Here is a 15,091-nt window from a genome sequence, read left to right on the forward strand (position 1 = left end):
CGCCTCGGCGTGGCCCTGGGGTGGTCGACGTATCTGGGGCATGGTTGGTCCTTATCCTACTCACTGCGCCATGTTGGGTTTGCAATGACACAACGTCCTGGAGACTGATACTTTATTACAGGATACTCGGGAGCCAACTGACTCGCAACAGCGTATACAGAATTGCCAATAACGGATGCATGCTCGGCAGCGCATGGCCGAAGAACATATCGTAACAGTCATATTTCACATTCAGGAGTAAAATAGATTAAGTGATTTCCGTAATGTCTAAATAAACGATGATTCCCGCCTGAATTACAAGGATTCTGTAGTTCACGCGGGAAAGCGTAAGTTTCTTTTGAAGAAGGGCGAAGCGGCGCTTCAGTCCTGCCCAGACCCTGAACCGTGTAAGTACCATGAAATTTGTGTGTCTCTCAATTCTCCGACTCCCAGCTATCGCCATGCTAGGTCGAATTCCGTCGTAACTGTAAGTTAACTTTATCCACGTATAGATGTGTCATCCCTGCGATGAGGGACTCGATTTATGCAGCAAACGAAAGCTGCCAGTGTAAGAATGTTATTTGTTTGTGATATTGAGTCAATGGGTCTCGTATTGTGCAGATTTTTCGTCCAGTCGTGGACTTAGTGCTTTACAAGCACGTGATATCAAAGACCCTGTGTGCTACCACATAAAAAAGCCATGAGAGTTTTCAGGTTCCTTGAATTAAATTAGTGAGAGTAGTAAGAAGCTGCGTGTACTGTGAATTCTGCTAGGAACTTTAGTTTCAGTGTATTGTTAATGTATTTAAATGTTTATTTTTCGTAATAAAACTGTTTTGTTGACCAAATTTTATTGAATCTCACCCTAAGAGTTTTAGAGTGCGCGCCTCCTCAAGGCCTCGTCATCGGCCCAGAACATCCGGGCACGAATCATAAAAAAAAATAATATAAGTCGAAGAAAATCCCGACAGGGTTACTGGGAGCCGAAGGAGGAGGCAAAGCGGGCTGTTGATTTATATCTCCCGTGTCAATCTCGCTCATAGTTTTCTGTGTAGTAGCAATAGCTTTCCTTACACATCTAGTTATTGCTCTATAACTTCTACATAACCTCTCATAGTCACTATCCTGTGAAATAATAGTCACCTTCTGTGACCAACTATCTTCAAATCGTCGTAGACCCTCAGTAAGACAACGTTCATACATTACAAGGGTCGATTTTGGTGTATCGGTATCACCAATGCAGCTACCTGCCTCATCAAGCAAATCTTGTAAGGAAATAATTTCCCCTTCAATAACTATCCTAATCTTGGAATCCATTATCTTGTTAATGGATCAATAACAAACTTGCACAAATATCAAAAATGTATGGCAAATTCTCTAAACCTGATTAAAGTATAACATCCACTGAATGCTAGATAATTTTGCCACGTGCTCTTCACCAATTCACAAAATACATCTGGTCACGTAAAAACCTAACTTCAAAAATGGCTGCGAAATTCAACAAGAATTTCTTCACAGAGTAATCACTAAATATGAACAATAATGTTCCATAAACAACAGATTACTTGGCAAACACTCCAAGAAATTCAATACCTTACCCTGCTCACCAAATAACTTTGGACACGTGCCAGCTATACTAAAATGACTTTAAAGTCAACCATCACCAACGTGAACTTTTACGCAAATTATTTTTCAACAAACAAAAAAATAGTTTGTGAATCGTTATGGCATCCGGTTCGTTCGAAGGACCAGCATAGAATGTGGTGAAACTAAACTGAATTTTAGGGCCACATTCGGTACGATTTCATTCAACCTTAAGCCCTCCTGCACTAGCTTTGAATGAGACCAAGTTACAGTGCTGAGGAGTTTAGTAACTTTACTTAAAGTCAAGAAACCTTGCATTTTATTCAACAAAAGTGCAGTTAAGAAACAATCAACTGTATTTCCTGCACCAATTCTTTTTGGGTGATGCCACACGGGTTCACAAAGACGCATTTAAAGGTTTAATACATATAATTAATATTTAAAGAACAGAACAATTATTCCAATTAGGTTAAGAAGCAAGAAAACTAACACATTATTGCAAAAATTAATAACAAAACGTTACGTTACTTCGATAGAAATTAAACTTAAATGGCAAACAGGATCTCAGAATATCCTAATGAAGAAGTTACTGCAATGGGCGACGACGATTCACGAGGTGATGTGGCTGGATCTTACAAGAATATCTTTTACTTGCCTTCGTGGAGTCAGATGCTAGAATCATAAAAAACTAGGAAATTATTTTATTCAAGGGGAATAAATGGCAATTTTTGACAGCTGTCTCGCTTTTTCATTTTTTTCCTTCGTGGCAAAAACCTTTATATATATATATATATATATATATATATATATATATATATATATGTATATTTATATATATGTATTTATATATATATGTATATATATTTATGTGTGTGTGTATATATACTATATATATATATATATATATATATATATATATATATATATATCTTTCCATTAATGGTTGGCCGAAATAGGCACTTTAGCAATGACCACAGGATCCTTAAAGTAGAAGATTAGGCCTATGCTGTAGTATCACTTACATTTCGTTATCCATTGTCGTATCAAAAGCGATTAAGGATAACAAGTCACTATTGTGTTTTTTATAAACTATCCCCATAATGTACTAGGGCCACTGAATCTCAGTGATTTGTAATTAATCATAATTCTGTCGTGATTAAGGGCCGAAATGAAAAAGATCATGAAGATGCCATCGCACATACGGATGGTTATGCTGCTGTCCATTGTGTCTGTTCACGTCCTGGGAGACGCAGTTTGTCCGTCTCGTCTCTACCTGATCCTCTTCAGTGGAGGACAGAAACTCTCCGCTCCATATGTGCTGTTCAACACCACCAACGCGATACAGTAAGGCAACCCTTATTTCACATGTTAGCCTCTAATGATAAGGTTGTTCTCACACTCATTATGTTTATTATGTTTAAATAACAATAAATTGTGCTTAAAATAAGTCTAGAATCTTTGATGTTAGATATCTGGGAGCAGAAGGACCACACGAGCTCACTGGAACCTTTGAATGATGCAAGAGTGGTCTGTTTACAATTTACTGAACTTGAAAGAATCTTTCTCTTATGGCTCTATTTTCAGTTGCTCATCCACCTGCAACGCTAATCCAAGCTGTTGGATCTACACCTGGGACACGGAGACAAGAGAATGCGGCCTCCTGCAGGATCTATCTTGGCCAATCACCACCGTAGCAGCTCCTCCTTCGTTACGCACTTACTACGTCGGGGGTATGAATGGTAAGGAGCTTAAAAAGTCAAAGAGCAATGGTAACTGGAACCTTGTGAAGCAAGAGTGTGAGATGATGGGAGGACGTCTGTTTGCGCCACAGGACAGCACCTACGGCAAAGTTCTACATTACGTACTTGGCGCAGACACGCTCTGGATCGGCTTAATTCGCAAACCGACAGATGATGTGTATACTTGGTTTGACTTGGATGGAAATCCAGATAACACGAAATTGGAATGGGAGCCAGGACAGCCTAATAATTTTAATGGTGCTCAATACTACATGTCACTTGAAGCAGGAGTAAAGAATGATAGAGATGAAGCGTGGGTTAGGTACGGTGTTTGTGAAATTTAATGACACCTTTCTTATTTGATTGCGGTGAGTAAATGTCAGAGTTAAATGGCAAAATTAGGTTTCTCTTAATCTGAAATTGCCATCTTTGATCATTTGATGGCCTGGATAAAAAAGTGATTTATTGTTGATAATAATAACTAAATTTCATAGACGCAGACATGGACTTGGTCATATAAATTGTTTTCCTCTGGTGTGGGGATTTTGGCCTGACCACTTCAAGTTGACATGATCTTGTGGCTTGGTTTCTCCCCAGGTGGACAACAGGTTGAGCCAATATAGGTTGAGAGAAACGATTCCCGATAAGCTTCAGACTAACATGAGACTTGTCTTTATCCTAATGTAATCTTTTCTGTCAATGGGAGTAGAGTTATACAGGCTTCACTTGTGCAATGGTGTTTTCTTATCTCGTTGATCATCCGGACAACTGTTAGCTTCTGGTTGTTAATCACTTTGAAAACATTTGAGTGAGAATCAGTAGATTGTAAGTTGTGAACTTGTGTGAAATGGTTTAATGCTGCACCGTGAGATTTAGCGGCTAAACTGTCTCTGACGGACTCCTTGTTTTGCCAAGTGGAGTTGTTTCCAAGAGGCAGAGTTTGCTGTATTGCACGTAAATTCATAGACTGTGCTAATTCTACTCTTTCAGCCCAAAGCTGGGAATTCACCACGCTAATTTAAAGGGGTTTAAGATACAATAGAGATTTTACAATAATTTCTTGGAAGGTTACTACTGTAATCCGTACTGCATTTCCTGTTCATGAACTGTTTCCCCTAATGTAAATTCATTTATACGAAGTCGATATGTTGCCGGCAAAAATATCCGCTGCCTAAATTATAGAGCTCTTGTAATTTAGACAGGTTGAATTAAGTACTCGTTAGCACTTCATGTAATTTAGCTATGATGTCAAATATTCCTAATTATTACGAATACCAATAAAGATTCTTCTTTTACATTTTCTGTGTTTCAGATCCTAATGTCTAGACCTATGAATGAAGTAGATAAACATTCCAAGTGTGTGCGTGCGTTTTTTTTTTTTTTTTTTTTTTTTTTTTTTTTAAGTTGTCTCCTAGGCGACAGGTAATGTTAGAGCTAATCAATGCTTCAAGTTTGAAAACACTTAACGTCTTATGGTGCATGTGAAACAAGGAATTTGCTCTGCTGCTTAACGGCCAGTCAATCGAGTTGGTCATTCAGTTCAGAAGCCGCTAACCAACCCCGGGACACCGCCGCTACCTTAGCAGTAAGTAATCTTTAAATGATTTTCAGTTTACGCATTACTGCGGAAGAATGCCATACAATGTATTTACTCAAAATATAACCCTTATTATTCGTTCTCTCATTAAGGTAATTGTTAAATCGGCTATTCACTCTAATTCAAATAGACCTAGTTTTCCTCCTGCTGTGTGCAGGATGTTTTGTATTTTTTTTTATTGCAATGTGTTTTCTCCTTTCTATGATACATATCCATCACTGTAAAGTCAGAATTCGTCAAATAATCAGCAGCTCAAGCATGAATTCATCATGAGACATTTTCTTCTACAAGAATTACGAGCAGGCAGAGACCCTATTTCATCCTTATGTTAAAATGAACATTTCTGGTGATAGACGTTCACGCAAAGCCTTTGTTCCCGTTGCTGAATAACCACTGGTTCCATGCAACGTAAAAACACCATGCAAACAAACAAATTTGTTAAAAGGACCTGATTGTTCATCATAGTCTTTCAGAGATATTCATTGTTGACAATTACAAGCGAGTGTGTTTCATCCTACTTGGCTTCAAAGAAGTTGAACTGCAAATGGACTAGGCCTACTGCAGGAATATATTGCTAATTCATTTCTTTGAATTTCGTCGTAGACAATTGACAACGAAAAGTTTTAAGAATGATTCGTTAAGGCTTTTACTGTCTGTTTATCTATCTAATGACATTTCACGAAGAGTTGATAAGAAATTAATTCTGTGGCACACGATGGTTTGTTTGTTTGTTTGTATGGTGTTTTTACGTTCCTTGGAACCAGTGGTTATTCAGCAACGGGACCACCGGCTTTACGTGACTTCCGAACTTTTATCACCAGAAATACACATCTCTCACTCCTCAATGAAGTGACCGAGAATCGAACTCGCGACCACCGAGGTAGGACGCCAACACCATACCAACCACGCCACTGAGGCGCTTGTGGCACACAATGGTTTGAAATTCTAATGCCAAATAGAACCAATGAGGCTAATGAAGGGAGAACGAAGCCAGCGACGGATGCTTCGTGAAAATTTTGTTAGATAATACACAGTAAAAGCCTTGACGAATCCTTAAAACTTTAATTGCCAATTGTCTACGACGAAATTCAAAGAAATGAAGTAGTAATATATAATATATTCGTGTAGTAGGTCTAGTCCAGTCCATTTGCAGCTCAACTTCTTTGTAGCCAAGTTGGATGAAACACACTCGGTTTTAATTATCGACAATGAATATCTCTGAAGACTATGAAGAAGAGTCAGATCCTTTTAACATAAGGATGAATAGGACCACTACCCGCTCGTAAATCTCGTAGATGAAAATGATTCATAATGAATTCATGCTTGATCTGATTACTTGACCATTCTCGTTTAGTGCCATTTTGATGGCGAGTTCTTTAACCCTGTATTTCATTTTGCCAATATTATCCATCAATTCATTCGTTGAAAATGCAAGTAGTGGCACGTGGACAGAATACACGCACCAAACCAGTATGGTCCAGTAAATTAAGCAGGAACCGTTACGGTATACGAAGGCTCCGTCCACTGGAAATTTTGATTTAGTCTCATTGCCACTGGGAAACGGTCGTCCTCACAAAGCAAAAAAATTTTCCAATGCATATTGAAGCATTTAGAGATTTACACACTGGTAAAAGCCTCACACTATCCTCATCATCGCCTTCGTTGTGAATATCTCAATTCATTTATTTTTAAGCGTCGTGATACGATTTTGAATATGAATAAAATTCCAAGTTTCGTGAATTCATAAACGATTTTATTTTACTGTTTACAATTTTTTTCTTACATAATAAATCACATCTTTGGTAGCCAAAGACCCCATTCGATTTCATGCTCAACGTGTAGTACTAGGCCCCATTATTAGTCAAATAATGTGGCCACTTAAGCCAAGTCAATAGTTTTTTATCGCTTTGGTGAGAGTTTCAACATTAAAATCAACATTATTCTTCCTCATAAAGGCTACTTTACTCCGACTCTTGAACTTTTGTGGTGTATCAGCTAACTAATACTGATATATGTATATATATATATATATAATATATATATATATATATATATATATAATATATATATATCTTATATATACATATATATATATTATATATATATATATATTATTATATATTGCTACTTTCAAAATGCATGTTTCCCCTCTTTGAAATGTCATGTAAGATTGTGCAACATTTTTTCAGATTCCTAGATAGCTTAGAATAGGATGTTTTAAATGTGTGGTCAGATTTCGCATTGCATATTATAAAAGAATATATATATTATAACGTAGAACGTAAAAAGAGAGATTGTTACTTTTTTTCGAAACTACGAGTGTTTAACTTTTATGTCAACACTGTAAGATTGGAGGGTCTGCGAGATTCGTTTGCTTTCCTAAATCTGTCAACGCATGTGATAGCGAGAGAATGGAGTCTTGCTTTGTTATCAAAACATGTCAATCTTAATTGTCGCTCAGCCTTCGTTTCGATCGAGTAGAGTACGTCTTTTTTTTAACAGACTCGTCTTGTACGTGTATGTCTTTGTCAAGTCCCACGTGGGAATTGCACATTTTGTATGTGAGATTGCATCAGATTCGAACTTTCTGGAAGCTTTTGTGCCAAGAACGTTTTTGACATCTGCCCTCTCCAGCTTCCGTCAAGGAAGAGATTTTACTCTATCATAGAACCTCGAGGCATTAACATCTCTCTTTCTTTCTTCTCTCTCTTCTCGATCACCTCTCTCCTTTCTCTCTTCTACTCTCTACCCTCAACATCAGTGAGATCACTGGTAACTTGTGAGAATTTCATATTTGATATTTCTTAGAGTTTATTTAGTGTTATTTAGTTTCTTTTGTGGAATCTGAACAAACATTTTGTAACGGCGCCTGGTTTTTGTGAAATTGTGTAAGACAAGACTGCAGCAGAGAAAGAAGTTGGTATACCAAAAAGGTAAAGTGTTAAATTTTTATTAGTTGCAACTAATAACGGATAGGAATTGTGTTTAACTAATAATGGATAGGGAGTGTGGTTAACTAATAATTGTTAGGAACTGTGGTTAACTAATAACAGATGGTTGTGAAGGTTTGGTAAAAACTGTTGGTTACAGGGTTTTGAGTGAAAAGATTTACACTTTTACACATTGCTGATTTTTTGTGTTTGTGTTTGTTCCATTGTTTGTGCACTATTTCATTTTCTTATTGAAGTGTGTCTTTTTATTTTATATTTTCATTTGCATTCACAATTTAATTGACTTAGTTATTTTCATTGCTTAATCATTGCACATTTAATTAAATTTAACATCTATGAATTAATTTGCATTTACTTAGAATTCTTTTCAAGTTTTATTGTTGTTTAGCACTTGTGAATTAATTTCAAATTTTCAATTATTGCCTAACACTTTTGAATTTTGATTGAATTAATTTTCTTGAATTTTGTGATAAATTAATTTTGATTTAATTTTACTTAATTTGATTCAAGAATTAATTAAACTTTACTTTGTTTTCAAGTAACAGTAATTTTCCCTGATATTGTGAATTTCTTTTATAAATTTTGAAATTAATAATAAATTTTTGTATTTAAAATTTTTATAAGTGTTTGTTTTTATACCAGTATATATGATTATGATTATATTGATGATAGGTAGAAACATAGAGTGGTAATTGATTTGCTTTCCTTCAATTTTCTTGAAGTGACTTAGAACCAGGGAAGTACTTAGACTTCTGAAATCAAGGAAATACTTAGACTTTTAAAGTTGTTGATGGAGTGATGCCTTTTGATTAATTTAATTACTTACAAGATTACCTCACACCTGTTTTGATGAACTTAGTCCTGATTTTTCTGGCAATATGGTGGGAAGTGTTAAAGGATCACTGTTGCCTTTAGAGTATTCAGTCGTTTAAATGTGTTATGAGGGTTCAGGTGTCTGGCTTTTGGTGAGGTAATATTTGATGCATGGTAACCAGATACTTGGCACATCGTAACAATATGTATGTAATATATATTTTAAATAATTATATATATATATATATATATATATTATATAATAATTTAATATATATATATAAGAGGTTCAGGAGGTCCATTGATACTTCACATGAAGGCTAAGATTTATTATAAAACGTTTCGCACATCAACTTTTTGCATCTTCAGTCTGTTAAAAGAGAAATGCATATATTAAAAACTAAAAATAAGGATTCACAACAGTATTCGTGTTAAAATGCAATAAAAATGTAAATAGTTAAAAATGAGAAGAAGAACCACTGAGGTACAGTAAGTTCCAGAAGTGAAGCGACAAATTTCAGAGGATTTAGTTCGAAATTCACTAACTGGCAACTACAACACATAGCAAAAAAACCTTTTTTTTTCTACAGTGAAAGCTCTATCAAGCAAAATAAAACTAACACATGATGCACAAATATCAAATCTATGATATTTATAACAATCATAAGAAAAAATTATGGTAATAGTAATTACTTCAAAGTATAGTAATTACTTCAAACTAAAGAAACGGAGCAATTTGAAATGTTCGTTCAACACAGGCTTACCAATGTTACCAATGTATATTTTGAGCAATGTGGAAACAAATATTTAAAATCATAGTGTATTATCAATCATTTTAGCGAAGATGCATAAAACCATGCAAGTCTCAATAGAATGTAAAGGGAAAATCTCCTCAGCATTAAACATAATCAACCATGAATGCACCTAGATTCAACAGAGAAGTTGAGTTTGGTTGGTTGTTCTGATTTTAGCTTCTAGGACCGACCATCTTCGAGAAAGGCTCTAACTGCTGCTGCTACCTTCAGGTGACTAGGCCTAGTTCCCGGCATAGCAAGGCTTTCAATGCAGGGCCACTATCTGTTATTTAGGCGAAGATAGAACCATTAGCACCGACACTAGGACCTGTCCTTGCACCTGGGAAACAGACTCGCTATATAAAAAATGAGATAGATGGTCGTAAGCAACCAGAACACCCGTAAAATCACTACCTGGTTAAGTAGGGAGACGACTGACCCCAACCACCCCTCCTCCTCTTCTCCTCTAACTCTACCTCTACCCACAATCCTAACTCCACCTTTTTCACTTCAACCTTTTACCTAAAATCTTCTAATCATATGCCAGCCGTGAAATTTAAGACTGAATTTGCGTAAGTGGGCGTATCATAAGGGAGTGATATCACCAGTAATCAGTTCGATCCAGTCAAGCATTATTGTATAACGGAAATTCATGAGTTTTCTGAATATATAAATATATATATATATATATATATACTATATATATATATATATATATGTGTGTGTGTGTGTGTGTGTATTAAAGAATCACCCGAGCATGACCAATAGTACTAGTCTTCGATTCTTAAAACAGGCCTCTGGTTATTCTTGACTAGATAAAAAGGTCCTCAGAGAGAAAGAGAGAGGGAGAGAGAGAGAGAAAGAGAGAGAGAATAAAAAGAGATATTCGAATTGAAATAATGCTCGCCAAGCATATTCACACTCCGGATCGTATGGACAAGAATAGTCTCACTTATGCACTAAACAAAAAAAAAAAAAAAAAAAAAAAAAAAAAAAAAAAAGGAAACCTACAAAAATATTTGTTTGATGCGAACCTGAACGCAATTCCACATGCAAAAATTTGCACAGTTGAGGAATTCGAAGAAATTATTAACTAACAAACTGGAAAATATATTTCTTGATTCTTGAAATAGGCCTAACCATGTACCTTGGATTTTTTTTTTTTCACACCAACTTGTGTCTTATTTATATTTAATTTAATCAGATGCAAAACTTCTTTGTGCTTTATCTTCTCAGAAGAAATCATAATAACTTTCGATATGACGCTATAAAAGTAGAAAGTTAATTTACAAAATCACATTAGGCCAATGCTTATGCACTCTGTTCCTGCTGCCACTCAATGGTGAACAATCGATATCACACATTGAGAGCCGCAGATGTTTCTACGCAGAAATTATTATTATTTTTTTCTTTTTGAGAGGGGATTTTTTTCTTTTAATAAACAATTATTGAACTAACCTTGACCATTCACTGGGGAAATACCTTCTGTGGTTCTACAGTTAATCACTGATATTTATTATCAGATAAAGAGGATGACAATAATTGGAATAAAATATACTATCTAGCAACCCCACGAGTTTCTGAAGAAGTCCTATCCTAAAGACATTGTACATAATTAATAAATTAGTAGGTAACTATAGCCAACCACCTCCTCCGCTAATGGATGTCCCAAAGAAACTGATGTATGCGTCGATTCCACATATAACAAACTCTAAGTTTTCTCTCAAACTCTCGCAAATAATAGAACAAGAAATTCCTTGTCTCAAAATTAAACTTATCTCAAACAATCCTTGCAAAATTGGCTCATTTTTTAATGTCAAAGATCGTCTGCAGGACTTTATGAGATCCAACGTTGTATATAAATTCACATACGCAGGATGCCCTGCAACTTACGTGGGATTGACTCGAAGATTACTGCAGATGATTTAGTGTAGCCATATGGGTTTCAGTTATAGAACAGGTCAAAGAATTAGTAATCCTGAATTTTCTAGTATCAAGAATCATGCCGTAAAATGCAAAATAAATGTATCGAAACAGCACTTCTCGATAATAGGTTACACTAAAGACCCGGACCACCTAACTACCTTGGAATCGTTAATTATTAAAAGACTGGTTCCCCCATTGAATAACAACACCTCGGCTTCACCTCTACATCTGGCATAGTCAACGTCTTGGACTTGGCTCTCCTTCCATTCTAGTTGGTTGGTACCTCAGTGGTTCTTCTTCTCTTTTTTAACTATTTATATTTTTATTGCATATTAACATGAATACTATTGTGAATACTTATTTTTAGTTTTTAATATATGCATTTCTCTTTTAACAGACTGAAGATGCATAAAGTTGATGTGCGAAACTTTTTATAATAAATCTTGGCCTTCAATGTGAAGTATCAATGGACCTCCTGAAACTCTTATGTCTACGCTCCTGTAACCTTATATATATATATATATATATATATATATATATATATATATATATAGATATATATAATATATAGAGCAGTTGCAAGAACACCATGATAAAGAAAGAGACAAAATCCTACTGCTCTTTGTTATAGTAGAAGATTAGGCCTATGCTGTAGTATCACTGACATTTCGTTATCCATTGTCGTATCAAAAGCGATTAAGGATAATAAGTCACTATTGTGTTTCATATAATTTATCCCCATAATTTACTGGCGTCACTGAATCTAGGTGATTTGTAATTAATCATAATTCTGTCGTGATTAAGGGCCGAAATGAAAAAGATCATGAAGATGCCATCGCACATACGGATGGTTATGCTGCTGTCCATTGTGTCTGTTCACGTCCTGGGAGACGCCGTTTGTCCGTCTCGTCTCTACCTGATCCTCTTCAGTGGAGGACAGAAACTCTCCGCTCCATATGTGCTGTTCAACACCACCAACGCTTTACAGTAAGGCAACCCTTATTTCACATGTTAGCCTCTAATGATAAGGTTGTTCTCACACTCATTATGTTTATTATGTTTAAATAACAATAAATTGTGCTTAAAATAAGTCTAGAATCTTTGATGTTAGATATCTGGGAGCAGAAGGACCACACGAGCTCACTGGAACCTTTGAATGATGCAAGAGTGGTCTGTTTACAATTTACTGAACTTGAAAGAATCTTTCTCTTATGGCTCTATTTTCAGTTGCTCATCCACCTGCAACACAAATCCAAGCTGTTGGGTCTACACCTGGGACACGGAGACAAAAGAATGCGGCCTCCTGCAGAGTCTATCTTGGCCAATCACCACCGTAGCAGCTCCTCCTTCGTTACGCACTTACTACGTCAGGGGTACGAATGGCATGGTGCTGGACAGGACGAGTATTAAAGGTTACTGGTCCATCGTGAAGACAGAGTGTGAGGAGATGGGAGGACGTCTGCATATGCCCCTTGACAGCAACTATTGCCGATTAATACATTATCTGCTGGGCGAGGATAAGCTCTGGGTAGGCATGAGTCGCAAACCGACCGATGATATGTACACTTGGTTTGACATGGATGGAAATCCCGCCGTGACAAAGATGGGATGGAGGCCCAGGCAACCAAATAATAACAATGGTAATCAATTGTACATGTCCACTGTGAATGGTACAATGAATGATGAAGACTTGATTTTTCAATATTACGGCATTTGCGATGTTCCACGATGTGTTAACTGGCTGTGCTGATCGTCTAGATGTTTGGAGGCTTGCCACTTAAATTGGACATTCCAGTAAATCATTTTTGCTTGATGGTATAGGTAAAAAACTTCTTTTTTTTTAGTGGGTACTTTCACAAAAAGCACTCATTGTTGCATGTTGGTAGATTTTGAAAGCAAACTTGAAATTGGACATTCCAGTAAATCATTTTTGCTTGATGGTATAGGTAAAAAAAAACTTATTCATTGTAGTGGGTACTTTCACAAAAAGCACTCAATGTTGAATGATGGTAGATTTTGTATGCAAAATTGCACTGTCAGCAGTGTAATATAGCAAAGCTGTTAATATGATCTGATGTTTACCTTATGGTTTGGTCTTTTCTTCGACTAACTGGCAGTTTGTTAGGCTAATGCAGGCAGGTCAAGAGGAACGAATGAAAAAATACCCTTAAGACTAGAAATTGAGTTGTAATCCTTTACCTCAGAGGGATAATACTCACACAGGCTACACTTATACAACAGAGGAAGGTTTACATAGTTCTTTGACCACCATCCCTGCAACTGTTAGTTTCTGGTTGGTAGTTGGTAGTAGGTTCTGTGAGTAGTGGTTGCACGTTGTGAACTGGTGTGTGAAAATTGGTTAAATATTGCACTCTGAGTTTTATTATAGCAATATCAACTGCCTCTAATGGACTCTAGGAATTCACCATACTACTTTTAAGAGGTTAAGACACAATATAGATTTTATAATAATTTTAGGGAAAGTTATAATAATTTAGACTCCATTTTCTATTTCTGAAGTGTGTTTCCCCAAATGTTTATAAATTTAGAGAGCTATTAAGATTTACTTTTGGTGGCCTACTCACTGTGTACTTACATGCACATAAAGTGAAAGGGTGAGATGTTTAAAACAAACTGAAGACCACAATTATGTAAATTAGTAAGGTTGAATTAAGTACTGGTCAGCTATTTCTGTATAAGTAGTTCTTGATGCAAAATATTCCTTATTATTACGAAGACCAATAAAGACTCATTTACTTTTTCCCTGTTTTTTAGATCCTAATCCCTAGACCTGTTGATGAAATATATAAAACCATCCAAGGATGGTCATGCTCACGAATGGTACTAAATGCATGTATGTTACGCCAACTGTATGTCTGTAAGTGTAGTACATGTAGTTGCTGTAATCCAACTTATATTGGAAAATCAATTATAACAAACAGGCCACTTAACAAACAAGCATTTAGTGCCATTCTTGAGCATTAACATCGGCACGACCATCTTCTGAGGATGGATTCTTTTTCTATATTAGCCAGTCGGTCTAGTGATGTGGAGCTAACCACAATTGCTTTGTTTTTATTACTGTGCCTATCTTACGTAATTATCTTTGAATTTGCCCTTTTTTCTCCTCTCTTGACTCGCTTTTGTAGTTTAAACTGTACGGTACAATTTTAATTTTTGGTAGTTAGTTCAGATGTGTTTCATTTCATTTTTAGTTAGTGTTTTTTTTTTTAAATTGTTTATTACTATGTTTTTTTAGATGCCTGATGATGTGGTATGTAAGAACCTGAAAAACTAGTCGCAATAAAAGAATGTTTACCAAAGTACCTGTACCTTATATCTTCCTAACCCCTGATAAAGGTAGACTTATCATATGCAATAAAATATCTTTCTCATAATCTTCCCATTCATTTAAAAATAAAATAATTGGCAGTTTAATAAGCATAAAAAACAATTCTAATAAAATTTGCCCTCTCGCTTTCGTGTGGACTAGCATTTTTTCTTCGAGGTCTCCAACAGATATGGGTCTAGGCTTAACCAGTAAACATGGTTTATTTGCGTTAGGAATCGAATCGGAGATAATGCATACTGTATATGTCCACTCTTTATTTGCTAGAATCATCCTCATAAACCTACGGTCATTTCAGTTATGCAAAAACGCTCTCTCTCTCTCTCTCTCTCTCTCTCTCTCTCTCTCTCTCTCTCTCT

The 15,091-nt window shown here is 35.9% G+C and overlaps 1 protein-coding gene and 1 long non-coding RNA gene across 2 annotated transcripts; both read left to right on the top strand.

Annotated features, from left to right (window-relative positions):
- Positions 1–370: 370 nt before the first annotated feature.
- Positions 371–4,544, top strand: LOC135223738 (uncharacterized). The gene is made up of 3 exons (XM_064262892.1): positions 371–386; positions 2,725–2,907; positions 3,148–4,544. Exons 2-3 carry the CDS (start codon positions 2,732–2,734, stop codon positions 3,644–3,646), a joined length of 675 nt encoding a protein of 224 aa, XP_064118962.1. The 5' UTR covers positions 371–386; positions 2,725–2,731; the 3' UTR covers positions 3,647–4,544.
- A 164-nt stretch (positions 4,545–4,708) lies between these two features.
- On the top strand, positions 4,709–14,543 carry LOC135224518 (uncharacterized). The gene is made up of 3 exons (XR_010316810.1): positions 4,709–4,887; positions 12,188–12,370; positions 12,611–14,543. It is a non-coding gene; the product is annotated as an uncharacterized LOC135224518 (long non-coding RNA).
- The last annotated feature ends 548 nt before the right edge of the window (positions 14,544–15,091 follow it).

Source organism: Macrobrachium nipponense, chromosome 11 (assembly GCF_015104395.2).
Source record: "Macrobrachium nipponense isolate FS-2020 chromosome 11, ASM1510439v2, whole genome shotgun sequence".
Classification (NCBI taxonomy): domain Eukaryota; kingdom Metazoa; phylum Arthropoda; class Malacostraca; order Decapoda; family Palaemonidae; genus Macrobrachium; species Macrobrachium nipponense.

Coding starts and splice junctions, on each gene's coding strand:
- LOC135223738 (XM_064262892.1), top strand. CDS start 2,732: ATGAAAAAGATCATGAAGATGCCATCGCACATACGGATGGTTATGCTG. Junction 2,908..3,147: donor AACACCACCAACGCGATACA/GTAAGGCAACCC, acceptor CTCTATTTTCAG/TTGCTCATCCACCTGCAACG.